At 34.6% G+C, this 18,147-nt stretch overlaps 1 protein-coding gene across 6 annotated transcripts in view; it reads left to right on the forward strand.

Moving 5' to 3' along the window:
• PTBP3 (polypyrimidine tract binding protein 3) overlaps positions 1-18,147 on the forward strand; it is a 96,503-nt gene that overhangs the window by 41,466 nt on the left and 36,890 nt on the right. For 3 of the 6 annotated variants that reach the window (XM_060154617.1, XM_060154618.1, XM_060154619.1), the window contains 3 exons: positions 6,941-7,110; positions 9,520-9,666; positions 17,480-17,644. In XM_060154617.1, coding sequence (XP_060010600.1) covers positions 6,941-7,110; positions 9,520-9,666; positions 17,480-17,644 — 482 coding nt within the window. The remainder of the gene's footprint in view (positions 1-6,940; positions 7,111-9,519; positions 9,667-17,479; positions 17,645-18,147) is intronic. The other 3 variants (XM_060154621.1, XM_060154622.1, XM_060154620.1) reach the window with 1 other exon arrangement.

Consider the following 18,147-nt stretch of genomic DNA (forward strand, 5'->3'; position numbering starts at 1 on the left):
ATAAAGATCTCAGTGAAGGCCCTTATAAAAGCCAATATTATTCTAACAGTGGTTTGTTAATCTACTTTTTGTTTTCTGTAGATTTAAGGGGCTAATACATTTTTTTAAAATTATTAATCTAAAAGCTACCAAGTGACTTGGTTTGTAACTCCACATTTTGTTTTCTAAATAATTTAGGAGACTAATGCATTAAAAGAATTGTTAGTTTGTGTTTCTGGGCACACACTGTATAAAGATGTAATTTTGTGATAATAATGGAAAGGGGTGGGGACAGAGCTGTAAAGGAGCAGAGTTTTTGTATGTTATTGAAGTTAAGCTGGTCTAAATTCAAATTAAAGTGTTATAACTTTAGGATGTTAAATGTAATCCCCATGGTAACCACAAAGAAAATAGCTATATGATATGCACAAAAGGAAATAAGAAAGAATACTTAGAGTAGTCAGAATCTTAGAGAATAGCATGGTGGTTGCTAGGGGCTGGAAGAAGGGAGGACTAGGGAACTACTTTTTAATGGGTATAGAGTTTCTGTTTTACAAGGTGAAAAGTACTGTGGAGATAGGTGGTGGTGATAGTTACACATTATGAATATGTTTAACACCACTGAATTCTACGTTTAAAAATAGTTAAGATAGCGAATTTTATGTGTATTATACCACAGTAAAAAATTATTTGAAAAAAAAGTATAGAATGCTCTCTATGGAAAGCTCCATAAGACACAATAAGTGAACAAAATAAGATGCAAAAAGAAAAATAGGTAATTGACTATTTAAAGCAAGATAATATATTTGGGGAGTTATAGCATATGTGAAAAGTATAATATATGATAGTAACACGAAGGATATGATAAGGAAAATAGACATATACTTTGAAAAGTTCTTACATAATACCTAGGTGTTATAATATTATTTTAAGGTAGACTGGGGTAAGTTAAAGATATGAATTGTCAATTTAACCCCAGAGCAGTCGCTTAAAAAAAAGTAAACAAAAAAAGTAAAGATTATAATTAAAAAACAGAGATTATCTGCCATTTATGTGCATGTTTTATGTGTGACATATTATGTTTCCTTGATAAATTGATCCCTTTATCATTATGAAATGTCTCACTTTATCTCTGGTGATACTCCTTTTCCTGAAGTCTACTTTGTCTGGTATTAGTACAGCCACTCCAGCTTTCTTGTGATTAGTGTTTACATATTTATGTGTTTTCATCCTTTTACTTGTAACCTGGATTTTATATTTTAAATGGGTTTCTTATTCACACCATATAATTGTTTTGCTTTTATCCAGACCATAATCTCTGCCTTTCAATTAGAATCTTTTTTTTTTTTTTTTTTTTTTTGTGGTATGCGGGCCTCTCACTGTTGTGGCCTCTCCCTTTGCGGAGCACAGACTCAGTGGCCATGGCTCACGGGCCCAGCCGCTCCGCAGCATGTGGGATCTTCCCGGACCAGGGCACTAACCCGTGTACCCTGCATTGGCAGGCGGACTCTCAACCACTGCGCCACCAGGGAAGCCCCTCAATTGGAATCTTTATGCCAGTTTCACTTAATATAATTATTGATGTAGTTGGGTTTAAGTCTTTTTTTTTTTTTTTCTTTGGCCATGCGGTATGCAGGGTCTTAGTTCCCCAGCCAGGGATTGAATCTGCACCCCCCTAAGTCTTTCATCTTCCTATTTATTTCCTATTTGTCCCATATATTTTGTTCTGTTTTTCCTTTAGATTATTTTTTATATTCCATTTTATTTGTCATTTATTACTTTGTATTCCATTTATTTATATTTCTTGATAAATATATGTATCCTAAATATATATATTCACCTAATTACAGAGCTTCAGAATACATAAAGTAAAACTAATAGAACTAAACAGAGAAATAGACAAATCCACAATTATAGCTGCAGATTTCAACACTCCTCTCTCAGTAATTGATAGTGTAGTAGATAAAAATCAATAAGGATCCAGAGCAGGCATTAGCAAACTCTGCCCTGTGGGCCATATCCACTCCATTGCCCATTTTTATATTGCCCATGAGCTAAGATTGATTTTTACATTTAAAAAACATTTTATGTATTTATGTATGTATGTATGTATTTCGCTCTGCCTGGTCTTTGTCGCGGCATGCAGGATCTTCGTTGCAGCACGCGGGATCTTCAGTTGCAGTATGCGAACTCTTAGTTGCAGCATGTGGGATCCAGTTCCCTGACCAGGGATCAAACCCAGGCCCCTTACATTGGGAGCGCAGAGTCTTAGCCTCTGGACCACCAGGGAATTCCTGATTTTTACATTTTAAATGGTGAAAAACACAAAGAATATTTTCTGATACATGAAAAATTTCTGATACATGAAACTTATATAAAATTAAATTTTGCTGTCTATATATAAAACTTTATTTGAACACAGTCATACTTATTTATTGGCTTGGCCGAAAAGTTCGTTTGGGTTTTTCTGCAAGATGTCAGCTATGGCTGTTTTCATGTTACAACTGCAGAGATGAATAGTTGGTTCAGAGCCTGTATGGCCCACAAAAGTCTAAAATATTTATGTGACCCTTTAGAGGAAGTTTGTAGATCACCTAATATAGAAGTTTTCAACACTATCAACCAGCTTGACCTCATTGACATATGGAACAGTCTCCTGCACACCATCAGCATACATATTCTTTTCAAGTTCACATGAAATGGTCAGCAAGGTAAACTATATGCTGGGTCCTTAAGTCTCAGTAAATATGAATGCATTAAAATTATGCATTAGAATTGTATTAGTAGTTTTAAGAAATGATCCTCAAATATGTGAGAAAAAAATCTCCAGTTGCTTGGAAAAAGAAAGTAACACTTAATCCATGGATCACATAAGAAGTCACAAGGGAAATGAGAAGATATTTTAAAGTGAATTAATATGAAAACACAACTTACTAAAGTTTGTAGGGTTCAGCTAGAGCTGTTCTTAGAAGGAAATTTACAGCTTTAAATATTTTATTAGAAAAAAGTCTAAAATGAATGATCTAAGCTTCTAAGTGTAGCATAAGAAGAGCAAATTAAACCCCAAGTAAATAGAAAATATTAAATATAAAAACAAAGGTTAATGACATAGAAAATGAGGATTAATGAAACCAATAGCTGTTTTTTTAATAGATCAATAAAATTAATAAACCTCTAGGTAGGTTTATTAAAAAAAGACAGAAATTACCAATATCAAGAACTATCCTGTAGACATTAAAAAGATATTGTTATGGACTGAATGTTTGTGTACCCCCAAAATTCATATGTTTAAGCCCTAACCCCCAATGTGATGCTATTTGGAGATGGGGTCTTTGGAGTGGGGCCCTCACTGGGATTAATGTCTTTATAAGAAGAGATGCCAAAGAGCTTGCTTTTTCCCTCCACCCCTGCCATGTGAGGACCATGTGAAAAGGTGGCTGTCTATAAGCCAGGAAGAATCCTCACTAGAAAGTGACCATGCTGACCCTTGATTTTGGACTTCTAGTCTCCACAACTGTGAAAAAGTAAATTTGTATTGTTTAAGCCACTCTGTCGTATTTTGTTATGGTGTCCTGAGCAGGCTAAGATAGATATCAAGTGAATATTGTGAACAATTTTAAGCCAATAAGTTTGACAGTTTAGATGAAGTGGACCAATTCCTTGAAAAACACAGGTGCAAAAGAAATAGAAAACCTAAATAGCCCTGTACTTGTTTTAAATATCAAATTGATAATTTAAAAGTCCTTCAAAAAAAAAAAAAGTCCAGGTTCAGTGGTTTTTTGTGGCCATATGGGTTATTTGTCAAAGGTTGTCATACTCTGCATTTAAAATGCAGGTGGATTTTACTATACCTAAAGAATACCCTAATAAAGTTGAATTTTTAAAAAGATCCATATTTCTAGGATAGTTTTCTTGGTAGATCCCTTCAGTTTTGAGATGGGAATATATGAATTTTTAAAAAGTCTCTTCCACTTATCTCTTTGGAACATAATATGTAGTAGGCATTCAGGACTTTTCATTATATTCAAAAAATACAAGATTTATGCAAGCTAAGTATTTTGAATGCTTATTTTCATAATACAATTTTGGAAAAGTTTGTGGTGTATCCTTTTGTACAGGGAATAATTTGTCAAAGTTATGTATTCAGTGCATTGCAATTTTCTTGTTTCCTCTTTTATTAAATTATAATGCCATATAATTGCTTATATGCATTTTTCATTTTTAGATTGTTATATTTATCAAGTCTTTAGATATAACCTTTTTGGGTCATCTAGATGAGTAGTTCTTAGGCTTTTAGATTACACAGAATAATAAAATTTTCAGTTAATGTTAAGCAATGTCAATTTTGCAAAGTAAGAACATCAAGAGAAAAAAATCCACTGTTGTCCACAATCATTATTTTAGCACCAAAAAAGTAGAAAGAACATACTTTCCAGGTAAAATAAGCCCTCCTAAGAAAATCAAGACATAGATTATTGATCACTTTGTACTAGGCATTACACCTAACATTTAAATGTTATCATATTTAATTTTCCAAATACTCATACTACATTTTCCAAATACTGTTATTATACTCATTTTATCGGAGAAGAATCTCAGGCTCAGTTGTGTCAGAACAAGATGTGTGATTTCATAGCCCATGCTCTGAACATAGTCTAGGCACTTTATAATGCAGAACAATTAACAACCTAAAATGGTAATATATTTGCATAATTCTTGATAAAAATTTGTCACCATAGGTCTTTATTTGATAGTTCAGTGCAAGCTCAAATAGCTTGTGTAGGTATTCATTTTTTCTCACACATAGTTTTATGGAGATTCTGAACACCTCAGTTAAAGAAACAACCTTCTTAATGTTCATTCATTTTGGAATATTCTGGGTAAACTTACAAAAGCCTTTGGCCTTTAGTATGTTTTTCTAGTCTTTAACACTTTGTGCTGGTTAGAACGCACAAGGTGGTGGTATTGTTGTCTAGCCATCTAGGCTTACAGGGAGGGAGGGTGCAGAAAGGCACTTCATGCTTGGCTTTCACTCCTGTCCACGAGGTGATATTTGGCATTTAATCTAGTGACAGTATTATCATTATAATCCTCATAAAGACACTTTGAGATTTTTGTGGTTAAGAAAATTACCTTTAAACTTAAGTTTGAATAATGCTTTTATCACTTGCTAGCTGTGTACAAAAATTATTTAATCTCTGAACCTCTGTCTCTTCATCTGTTAAAATTAATAATATTTAACTTAGTATATTTTTGTCAACTCCAGTGAAACAGTGTAAATGAAAACAGCGTGAAAACTAGAAACTAATGGACATTTTAGGTAGCTGGAATCCTGTCAGGGTTTTTAGAGCAGGATAATGACATGATACATCTGTTTAGGTTGATATGATATTGGATCTGAGTGGAAGTGGGGGAGGGGTGAAACTAGAGGAAGGGAGAGGTCCTGTAAGGACCTCTAGGAATTGATGGTATTGGGGTCCAGGTAGGATGTTGCCTGCATTCATGAACATAGAGAATTTGGGAGCAAGTGCTGGTTTTGGTATTAAGTCAACCTATTTACCTGTAAGCAAGTTGAGTTCTGTGCCACAGCTATGGGTACAAAATACTGCCATATAATTTTTAGGTGGTCCTCATGAAATTTGTTTATTTAGGATCACAGACACCTGATTGTAAAGTTTCATTAGTGTTTAGAAAAATGATAATCTTAGGTGTTTAGAAAGATTATATTTTCCTCCTAATACTGCTAAGTATTTTAGTATTAAAAAAAACACTGTAATGAAACTTTTGGCTTTCAGATAATTTGCATTCAGTCTTACTTGGTGCTATTTCTGGGAGAAAAACATTTCTGAATCTTATGTACATAAATTTGAGTACTTGTTACAGGCTTGTCAGTTCTAGTTATTGTCACTGTTAAAAGATAGGCTTTAAATAAAATTTGGCTGTAAACTGGCATAATGGATTTCTTAATTTTACAGCAGTGGTTCTCAAACTTTAGGTTGCTTCAGAATCATCTGGAGAGCTTGTTAAAACACAGTTACTGGGATGTTTCTGATTCAGTAGGTCTGAGGTGGGGCTAAAAATTTGCATTTCCAGAAAGGTGATAATGCTTATGTTAAGAACTGCCTGTTATATCAAAGGAATAAGATTATCCTAAGAAACCACAATTTATGTTCTAAAAGTACTTTAAAAAATAGATTGGTAAAAATTATATGATGCCCAAGAAATAAACTTATTTTCATAAACATGCATCTCAAATCCAAATCCTCGTAGGCTGTGATAAATATAAAATTTTTATTACTGTCTTTCCTAAAAGTTATTTTTCTTATTTGTTTAATTAGTAATAGGACAAATTAGAAAAATACCTTTAAAATGCATTAAAGATATTATAAATACTGTTCTCTATTCACAACAAATAGTTAACTATTTAGAGGTTTTGATACCTCTAAATATGTAATTCATTTACCCAGCACTTTTCCTTGACGTTAAAAATCAGAGTTCAATTTTTTTTTTTTTTTTTTTTTTTTTTTTTGCTGTACCCGGGCCTCTCACTGTTGTGACCTCTCCCGTTGCGGAGCACAGGCTCCGGACGCGCAGGCTCAGCGGCCATGGCTCACGGGCCCAGTCGCTCCGCGGCATGTGGGATCTTCCCGGACCGGGGCACGAACCCGTGTCCCCTGCATCGGAAGGCGGACTCTCAACCACTGTGCCACCAGGGAAGCCCCAGAGTTCAATTTTTAAAAAATATAATACCTGTAGTGAAAAATCAACGCATTCATTGAAACGTGGATGGTTTTGTTTTCCACTGTCTTCTACTCTTCTCACATCAGCCCCGTACGTAGTTCATGAATTTCAAAACCTGAAACTCTTGGAATATCAAATGTCAAATGTGATGATATGGTTAATGTAATATGTCAGCCCAAATCAGTTTCAGTAATTTTTTTAAAAATCTTATATTTTTTAGCTAATGGGAATGACAACAAGAAATTTAAAGGAGATAGACCTCCCTGTTCGCCTTCCCGTGTTCTCCATCTTCGCAAAATTCCAAGTGATGTCACCGAAGCAGAGGTCATATCATTAGGTCTACCATTTGGCAAAGTAACTAATCTTTTGATGTTGAAAGGAAAAAGCCAGGTATGTAAGTTTTAAAGACTGACCCACAGTTATTATCTCTGAGTGTTAGTGATAAAATGATTTTTAGGGGAATTACCTGGCAGTCCAGTGGTTAGGACTCCGTAGTTTCACTGCCAGGGGTGCAGGTTCAATCCCTGGTGGGGGAACTAAGATCCCACAAGCTGCAAGGTGTGGCCAAAAAAAAAAAAGATTTTATTTTCTTGAATTTTTTTTTTCCCCCTAAATTTCATTCTATTTAAATAGTTTTTAAAATAGAACTTTTTAATGACAGGAAGCAGCAAACAAAAATGTTAATATAGGAAACAGGATTATCTCTTATTCATTGACTTGTTAACAAACATATTTTATATTCTTAATTACAAAATGGTTTATGAAAATATCCTGTGATTATCAGAAGAGATTGGATTGATTACCATCAGAGATTGGATAATGATGTCTGATTCAGACTCCTCTATCTTTAGTAAACTATTTAACATCCCTGTTTAATGCAGATGAGGTTATTAAGAACTGGAGAAGTTAAATAATATGTCTTAGTATTCAGCCCTTGTTGTGTTTACACATTTTTCTTGCATCTTTTGGAGATAGTGCATGCACTTGGATCTTTTTATCACAGATGCCACTATTGAGAATAGTATGGTTTGCACGGTTTGAAAGAGCCAACATGACCGTGTCTAATGGCTGTGAAATGTCTAACTGCCATGTGTTATGTACATTATCGTGTTTCATATAGTGTATCCTATGTTTTATGTCAAATAGCTCTGAGAGGCAGCAGGCAATGTCACACTTTCCTTTGTTTCTGCAGTTGGTTCTAGGTTTATATTTATCTGTAGTGCTAATTGACTATTATGTTAATTGCTTGTCTTTTTTTTTTTTTAATTGCTTGTCTTTTGATCATAAATCCTGTTTAGAAAATATCTTGTTAGTAATTACTTCAGGAGATTCTGTTGTGAGTCACTAGTAGTACTTGTAAGCATAATCTTTCCTATGGTTCTTGTAGGTGGAGTGTTGAGGACAGAGTAGGGGTTATTTTCACCAGCCTTTCTGTGGGTAGTGTTCGGTTTTCTCTCCACCCTACATTATGAAAATTGATCCCTTTGGATGCTTTAGGAAAACATAAATAATTCTTTTACTGGACTCCATGTAGAAAAATTTATTTTTACATATGAATTTTTAGGTTGTATATACATTTAGGAAAAAATTCCTGTGATAAGAATCATATTCCAAAGACATTGTTCAGCTTTTCCTTTGTGTGACTGATGTTAGACATTGCAGGAGTTTAGAAACATTTAGAAAGGAGTTTGCAGGAAGAGACTCTCCCCATATAATGAATATTATTAGAATACAGTTTACAAATTCTTTGTTGAAAAGATGATTAAAAACCAGATAGTTAGGAAATACTGCCATAGCTATTTTTGTTACCTTGATCATTTTTATCCACTTCTCTTAGAAATATTAGAAAAAGTGTATTATTGATACAATTGGATAGCAACTTTAAAGTGTGTTGTGGACATCTATACCTTTTAGATAGTATAAATGACTCAAAGTCTGTTTTATTCCTCAAAGACAGTGATTTGGATCGGGGTTCTTCCTGCATTTTAAATTTGAGATGTTCTTATAGGTAGTTCTGAGGGCTCAGAACGCTTAGTAGATGTCTATATTTTATCTTCTTAACCATTAAGATAGGGTGATAAAACCTGCCACCTTAAAGGTCTGTAAGTATCCTATTCCTGTCATAAGTTAATGGGAGTCCTGACAGCTAGGAGAAGCTTTATACAGAATAAGACATAAATACCAAGGAGCTTCTTCCATCTCAGTTCTTCTTGTGTTAGTCTTCAAATAGCTAATATTAGTACAGTGATTGCCAATATCCAAAAAAGGTCACTTGAATGACCCAAAGCAATATTGACTTAATGTAAGAAGTTCTCCCATTTCCCTGATTTGTACAGTTGAGCCTTTGCACCTGAATGCTCTATTGTATTCATAAATGGCTGTTTTATAAAAAGGTAGAGAAGAGCAAATCATTATGCCTCATCTCTGTTTGAGAATTTTTTAGGAAGAAACTGAAAGCTACTACTATTTATAGTAGTGATGCACACGTTTATTTTTGCCTTTTTAATTATTTCTAGATTTTAGAAGAAACAGAAATAAGAAGAAAACCAAAAACCACATAAAATCATTTAATCAACTGGCCATTTCCCAATCCCAAATCGTTTATTGAACCCAACTTTTTTCAATTATGTTTTCAGTTACTGTCAATGATACACTTTGAAACAAGTCTTTTCATCCCCTTGGGGACAATGTGATTTCTCTTGAGAATACTGAGTTTAGAGCAAGCTGGAATGACAAAGTAGTTCTTAGCTGCCTTTCAAAAACATGAGCTTTCACTTTACTTTCTTGTGTTTATTGCAGGCTTTCTTAGAAATGGCTTCTGAGGAAGCTGCTGTTACTATGGTGAATTATTACACTCCTGTTACTCCTCACCTTCGAAGCCAGCCTGTTTTTATTCAGTATTCCAATCACAGAGAACTTAAGACTGACAATCTACCTAATCAAGCTGTAAGTATTAAAGGTATTTCTAAAAATAGTTATAAGAACACATGATATAATAACTTAAATTTAATTTTCTGTTTTTCAGAGGAAAAAAAATCATGTGTTTTTCTTCATCTTAGCATGCTCTACTGGTAAAGATTGTTTATGTAAATTCTTACCCAAAGACTTAAGAATAAGAAAGCACTGCCATTTGGAAGTAAGTTTGAAGATATGGTGTTAGAAATGGCAGATATTTAGTTTTCCCTTGCAACTGTTTTCATGAGTGGAAAAAAACATACATTGTTATGTCTCTCTTAAAAATCTCAGATCTGAAAGGAACTGTAGAAGTCAATCCTTTTCTTTTTACAGAACATGTAACGTTTGTGTGTTTAGAAGTCAATCCCTTCTTTTTACAGAATATGTAACAAAGGCATTGAGAAGTTGAGTGATGCTTTTATTGTAATGTTAAGTAACTGAACTTAAGATGTTAGTAAGAATTTGTATAGATATGTTCATTAAATGAATTTTGACTCTCCAAGGTGAATGTGGAATATAGAATATGAACATTTCTTACCTAATTTTCCAGTTTTTATTTTGATATAATTCATGTTCAAACTTCTGTGTCTCTCCAGGTTGATTTTTAAGTAGCTAAAATAGTAATTTGAAGTAACTTCAGGGTAGGAAAAATTTATCCACAAAGCAAGTACATTTTAAGAAAGGTTTTTTAAATTATGTTGAGAGCAATTTGGCCATGATACTCTTGCTCTAGGCAAAAGAACTCCTTCAGCTCTTTGACTCTGTGTTGAAAGTCATTATAATGCAAGCTGCTGAATTTATAGTTTTCCACATTTTTAGAAACAGTGACATTTCCTGCACACAATCCTTAACTTATCTAAGAGATATTAATGGCCTATAATAAACTATCTAAACTTAAGAGTAAATGAAATGTTAGATATTTTTAAATAGTATAATTTTTTTTAATGAAAAATTGCCTTGTAAGTAGGGTACATGCTCATGGTAAAACATTCAAACAATCCAGAAAAATAAAAAATAAAACAATCCAGTTACCCAGATATAACTAATTAACTAACATTTTGCTAACATTTTACTGTGTACCCCTTCTCTATTCAGGTTATTGTCTATGTATATAATTTTATACCAATGGAATCCTAATAGTTTGAAAACTACTGAAAACTAATTATTTTTTCTCTACAATATGTCAGGGATGTTGTTTCATGACAACAAATATAGAATTACTTCATACTTTCTATTTTATTTTTTTACTTCATAATTTTTAAATGACTGCATAATACTCTCTTCAAAAGGGCAGCCATAATTTATCCCGTTTCTTTTCTTTTTTTAATTTAACATCTTTATTGAAGTATAATTGCTTTACAATGTTGTGTTAGTTTCTGCTGTGTAACAAAGTGAATCAGATATATGTGTACACATATCCCCATATCCCCTCCCTCTTGCATCTCCCTCCCACCCTCCCTATCCCACCCCTCTAGGTGGTCACAAAGCACCGAGCTGATCTCCCTGTCCTGTGCTATCCAGTTTCTTGTTGTTAGATTGAGATTGCCATGTTATGCTCTTACAAATAGTACTACAGCAGCATCCTTACATATCTTGGCACACATGCAGCATTATCTTATTTATGTTTCTGACAACAAAATTGCTGGGACTAAGCCTATGCATGTTTTATGTTTCAGTATATGTTGCATGATTGCTTTCTCTAAAGCTCATTTGCTGATTTAGGGTGCCACTGATAATATATGAGCAAGCAGTTTTCCTGTCCATCTGTGTTAATATGCTAGTTAACAAATTGTATCTTATTGTTTACTCTCTTTTATTTAATAACTTGTAAAGTATTTATAGTGATTTCTGTTAATGCAGTTTTTCCCCGATTTTTTCAATTGTGGTAAAATATATATAACGTAAAATTTACCACTTTAACCATTTTTAAGTGTATGGTTCAGTGGCATTAAGTACATTTTCATTGTGCAACCCATCACCACCATCCATCCCCAGAACTTTATCATCTTCCCAAACTGAAACTCCATACCTGTTATACACTTATTCCTCATTTCCCCTACCCCCACCCTGGCAGCCACCATTCTGTATACTTTCTGTCTAGAATTTTGTCTGCTAATGCAATTTTAAAAATATTTTTATATAATAGTCAAATCTCTGAAGTTGTATTATGGTCTCTGACATGGGTACCATACTCATAAAAACCCAGTATAGCAAGATTAAAAACATTGTTTTTACCTATATTTTCTTATACTTTCATGTTTTGGTTGTTTTTATTTGTAGTGTTTAAATCTTTGTTTTGTTAAGAATATTTTGTGGGTGGAGAGTGAGGCTTTGGTCTTTCTCTTAACTCCCAGTGACCAGTTTCTCTTTTGTTGTAGTTGAATAACCCATTTATCAATATTATCCATTCATGAGACTTCCCTGGCAGGCCAGTGGTTAAGACTTTGCCTTCTAATGCAAGGGGTGTGGGTTCGATCCCTGGTTGGGGAGGTAGGATCCCACATGCCTCGTGCCAAAAAACATAAAACAGAAGCACTATTGTAACAAATTCAATGAAGACTTTTTAAAAAATGATTCACATCAAAAAAAATCTTAAAAAATATGTATATATCCACTCTTGTGAAACTTGTCTTTTGTCATGGTCTAGTTTTCCATACACAGACTATGCATATTTACAACCCGCATATATACACTTGTTAGACACGACTACACATTCTGCTTGCGTGACCCCCATCTACCCTCGTGTGTGTGGCTCACATGGTATGCAGTCCATGTCTAATATGGACTACCTTTTGGATTCTGTTCTGTTCCATTCCTAATTCAGTGTCCCTAAGGCTTAATATGTTGTAGGGCAAGGCCCTATTCTTTACCCTCTCTTTTTAGAAATTAAATGGATAATATGTTTTGTTTATTTCTCAGGATGTATTAGAATTATTTTGATAACTCCTAACCCCAAAAAACACAGAATTGTGTTGATTTGATAGATTTATTTGTAGATAATTAACATGTCTATATTGCTAACTGATCCTTTTGAGGAGGAAGTTATATTTTATTTCCTATCTTTCAGAAGAATTTTTAATTCTCCTTCATGTAAGTCATGCAGTTTTCACATTAGTGTTATTCCTAAATATGTTAAATTCTTAAAGATGATATAAACAATAAAACTCTTAAAGACTGGATTATTCCAAAGGGAAACAGTGAGAAATCCCAGTTGCTTGGCAACCAAAGCCAGCCCAAATGACCTAGTTTATTCTTAGATAGCCTTGATTTCTTCCCAGTACCCTTTCCATTTTGTTACTTTTGTCCATTTTTTGCATTGGTGTTTGATAAAATAATATTTTTGTTTTATTCAGAGTCCTACACCAAAGCTGAAGTCAAAATTGAAGGTCCTGTTTGCATATATAAAATGTACCAGATGTTTTTTTATTCAGGCAGCCCTCAGAAACTGATAAATTACTGTTTCATTCTCTTCTCTTTGAATAGCAAGATATCCCAAAACATGCACATAACTTCTTTTCCAGCTTATGGACATACTTGGCAGAGGGTCAGGTGAATATCAAGTATCTTTGTCCCTTGGTTTAAGCTAAAATTATAGCTAAAAAATTTAGATCCTGTTTTGAGGTACAGCATTTGAGGAGTGGTTGTATTAATATGATTCATTTTTGTATAGACAGTTTTTCTTGACCTTGTGGGTGGAAGTTTATAAATTTGCAAAGAGATGACCGTGGAAGGATTTTCCCTTAAAAAATTTCCCAAAAAATCATCCAACGGAACACTTAAGATCTGTGAATTTTGTTGTATATTCATTTCCATCTCAATTTTAAAAATGGCTTCTTCACATTATCCAGGCATGTTTAAATTTTACATGAAGTATATATACCTCCCCCACCTCAATAAAATATTTGTTGATTTTTTCCATCATACTACTGCTGTTTCCTTTACCACTAGTTAATGTAACCATTCCGGAGGGTTTGTTGCTGAAACATTTAAAACTATCCCATAATAAGAATTCTGCTGCCTCATAATGTTTAGTATCAGATACACAGAAAATATGTCTTCTGTGTATCTGAAATATCTCTTCATGTTAAGAAGACATTTCTTTTTTTCCCCCCCTCACTTTTCTGTTGTCTTCAGTGGAAAGTATGCCTCCACTTTCATTTTTTTTTTACTTAAATATTTTTGCCTAATTAAAAATTGAAACTGTAGAGTTAATTATTAAATAATCTTTTTCTCAGACTTTTATTGTCAAAATAATTTTTTTGCATGCCTGCTATGCAGAGACTTTTGTACTCAATGCTCTGTGAAGTACTAATGCAGAGTATATTGACAACTCTAGAATGATATGGACAATATATACCGTGGCTTCTCATGTTTCTCCACTGTGGTATCTTCTATGCCAAAGAGGAAAGAGTGAAGGAAGAGAAACAACAACAGTAGCAACAATAACAGTAATATAGCAGCAATAAGCATGTATATAGAATTGTTTAATAAAAAGGATTGATAGAATGATTGATGGGTAATGAAGTAAAGTCAGTGAGGTTGGGAATTCCCTGACGGTCCAGTGGTTAGGACTCTGCACTTTCACTGCCGAGGGCCTAGGTTTAATCCCTGGTTGGTGAACTAAGATCCCACAAGCTGCGCAGCGCAGCCAAAAAAAACTTAGTGAGGTTAAGTTTACTTTCAGTTATGCAGGCTTCGTTTTGATAAGATTTAATCATCCTGATAGAAGAAGAAAAGGCACCATTATTCCACTGAGAGCCTCACTATGATGATTTTTCCTAGACATTATGAAGTTGTGATGTCCAGTGCGGTAGCTGCTAGCTAAATGTGGCTAAATTTAAATAAATACAAAAATAAAAATTTCAGTTCCTCAGTTGCACTAGGTACATTTGGAGTGCTCACTGGCCACTTGTGGTTAGTACTGTCATATTGCATACTGTAGATGTTGAACATTTCCATTATCACAGGAAATTCTGTTGGACAGCACTGTTGGTCTTCCATGTCTCTACTTAACCTTTCCTTTTTCTGTGTGTGTGTGCACGCAATACAGTTATAATAACTACTTTAATGTTCTTTTCTGCTAACTCTAATCCGTGTGTTAATTCTGAGTCTTTTTTGAATGACCTCCCAACATCATCATTGCCTATTTAAAGGCTCAAAGTGGAAATGTGAGCCAGTTTTCAAATTTGAAAGCAGTACAACCCTTTTTTCCAAATAAAATCTTACTGGGGAGCCCACTATAAAATAGATAAACTGCCATGTTTGAAGCAGAATTAGGATGCTCAGTATTCCACACACTTGGCTTTACGAGAACATAGTTTTGAAAGCTAATGATATAAAATGTTCATACAATTTATATATTGTTCTCAAAGATGATTTGGAAACAGCATTTGGTAGTTTGTGTTTTACTTGATATATAAAAGTCTGTATATGACATTAAAATGCTGTTAAAAGGTAAAAAAAAATGTATATAAAAGTGGAAGTTGCTCAACTCTTAAGCATGCAGAAAGTAAAAGACTGCCACTTTTCCAGAAAGATACTTATTTTAATGTTATTTTTCATAGCAAAATGTTGGAAAGCTACTCATCTCACATTAGAAAGGTGGTATAATAAATAGTAAATTAAAAATTAAAGTCATGAAAACAAATGTTCATATAGAAAACAAAGTACTGAGACAAAGTACTATGTTCTTTAAAATTGCAAGTGAGTACAATATGTAGAAATGAAAGAATCTGCATTAAAGTGGTAGGATTTTTTCATTTTGTGACACAGACAGTTTACTAATTATCACCATTCTTAGGAAATTATAAGTACGGAACAAAAGACTGATGAAAACTTGCATTTAATTTCAATAATCATTAACTGTGCTTTTTTTCTCTTCAATTTTCTCTTTCACCTACTTTATTTTTTAAATAATTGTTTTAAATTTTGAGACAGTCACAAAATTTAAAAAGAGTTACAGATATAGTACAAGGAACTGTTGATTCCTTGAGGCATTTGGGAATAAATTGTTAATCTGGTCTGTGTTCATTGGCCAAACTTTTAGTGTGCATTTCCTTCAAAGAAGAATATTCTTCTACACAACCAGAATACAGTGGTCAAAATCAGGAAATTAACATTTGATGCATTACTTCCCTCCAATCCTCAGTCCCCGTTCAAGTTTTTCCAGTTGTCCCAATAATGTTTGTTCCAGCAAAATAAGCATTATTCATAACCACATGTTCCATTTAGAAATCACATCTTCTAGTATCCTTTTATCTGAAACAGTTATAGGGTTTTTTTGACTTCGTAACCTTGACGCTTTTGAAAATTACGGGCTACTTATCTTTTAGGCCATCCCTCAATTTGAGTTTGTCTGATGTTTCCTTGTGATTAGATTCAGTGTATGTAGCTTTGACAGGAATGTCACAGAAGTAATGCTCTTTTTTTCTTGTTGCATCATATGAGGGAGCACATAACTTCAATTTGTTGCATTATTGATAGTGTGCTCTTTAATCACTTGATTTGGCTGGTGTTTGCCTGGCTTCTCCACTGTAAAGTTGTGACTTACAAAGGGGGAAAGAAGAGTGTTTGGGGGAAGGTACTTTAAGGCAGTGTAAATATACGGTTCCTTATCAACTGTCAATTTATATCAGCCTATGGACTGAATGTTTCCCATTTCATTTGATGGGTTTTTATTTGTTACAGTCATTATTTTGGTTCTCAAATTGTCCTATATTTGGCCAGTGGGAGCCCCTTCCAGCTGTCTTCTGTGTCCTTTTGGCTCGTTCCCATCATTCTTTGAAAACTTCTTCGCATTCTGGTACAAAACAGCAACAGCAAAACTCCCACAAAACCAGAAAAGTTACACACTCATCTTGTGCTTTCCTTGCTCCAGCTTTAGAGCTGGACATTTTTTAGAGCACCTGCTTCCTTTTAGTGGAGCATGATATTAAGAAACTTTTCTGCCTGCCCCTGCTTGGATTCTGACATCTCATGCCAGGCTGCCCCTCCATTGAATTACTTCCTTAGTCCATTCAGGTCCCCGTGGACCGACCTCCTCTTCACCCTGCTTAGATTATTTTTACTACATGTGGACCCCTTCTTAACTCTCCCTGGGTTCTGACAGTCCTGGCTAGGCTACTCTCCTCTGGATGCCTTTCTTACCCATCACGTGCTCCCTAGGTTCTGACAGCCAACAGTGAGCCACCCACTCACAGATACCTACCTTCCTTACCTTGTTTGGGCTCCGATTTCCCTTACCAGGCAGACATACCACATGGATGCGCTCCTTGCGTTGCTCAGGCTCTGATGCTCCATGCCAGGATGCCTTTGTATAGGGATGCCGTCCTGCCCCACTCTGAACCACCACAGCTCCTCTCTTCCTCCGTATTTACGCCTATCATATGCCACCCAAAGGCTTTAGAACTCAGTTGTTCAGGGAGGAAAAAAGAAGAGGGGGACTTCAGTGATTTTTTTTAAAGTGGCCTTTAATGTTACCCTTCACGCTGTCTTTTTTCCTATTGTCATTTAAAAATTAGGAAATAAAAGTTATATCCAAATTTTCTTCTTTTTTGGCCATGGTTTTGTTTTCATTTCTTCAAGTAAATTTAAGAACTTTCTTAAATATTGTGTCATTGTGATAAGAAGGCAAGACTTTTGATTCTTGACTGATTACAATTTTAGGATGTATGCACCCAGAGAAAGTAGATATGTATATTTTTATTTAACTATATTAACTTCATATTACTTTACATCAACTAATTTTAAGGATTATATAATGCTTCTGTGTAACCACAAGTTCTCATTTTGCATTGTTAAATAGAGAGCCCAAGCTGCACTGCAGGCTGTCAGTGCTGTCCAGTCAGGAAGTCTGGCCCTTCCTGGAGCTCCTGCTAATGAAGGCACGGTCCTACCTGGGCAGAGCCCTGTGCTCCGAATAATTATTGAAAACCTCTTTTATCCTGTTACCCTGGAAGTTCTTCATCAGGTAAGGAGGAACACTCTTATGAAAGCAGAGTCAAATATGACCTCTGTAACTTTGGATGTTTTAGGTCTTTAGTTTTTCAGGTTGTTGATTGTGGTTAATGTATTTGTTTAAATAATAGTAAAAAAAAATCTTCAGCATCCTGTTTCATGCAAGAAATAGTATCAATTAGAGATAGTTTGAGTTTTTTTTTTTTTTTTTTTGCGGTACGCGGGCCTCTCACTGTTGTGGCCTCTCCCATTGCGGAGCACAGGCTCCGGACGCGCAGGTCCAGCGGCCATGGCTCACGGGCCCAGCCGCTCCGTGGCACGTGGGATCTTCCCGGACTGGGGCACGAACCCGTGTACCCTGCATCGGCAGGTGAACTCTCAACCACTGCGCCACCAGGGAAGCCCAGAGATAGTTTTTTGAAAGCCTCCATTTTCTAACTTAAATACTTGATTTAAAAAGGTATGTAAGAATTCTATTTTTTTATACCTAAGCATGAAAATGAACAAAGCACAGAC

This window comes from Lagenorhynchus albirostris, chromosome 7 (assembly GCF_949774975.1).
Source record: "Lagenorhynchus albirostris chromosome 7, mLagAlb1.1, whole genome shotgun sequence".
Taxonomy (NCBI): Eukaryota; Metazoa; Chordata; class Mammalia; order Artiodactyla; family Delphinidae; genus Lagenorhynchus; species Lagenorhynchus albirostris.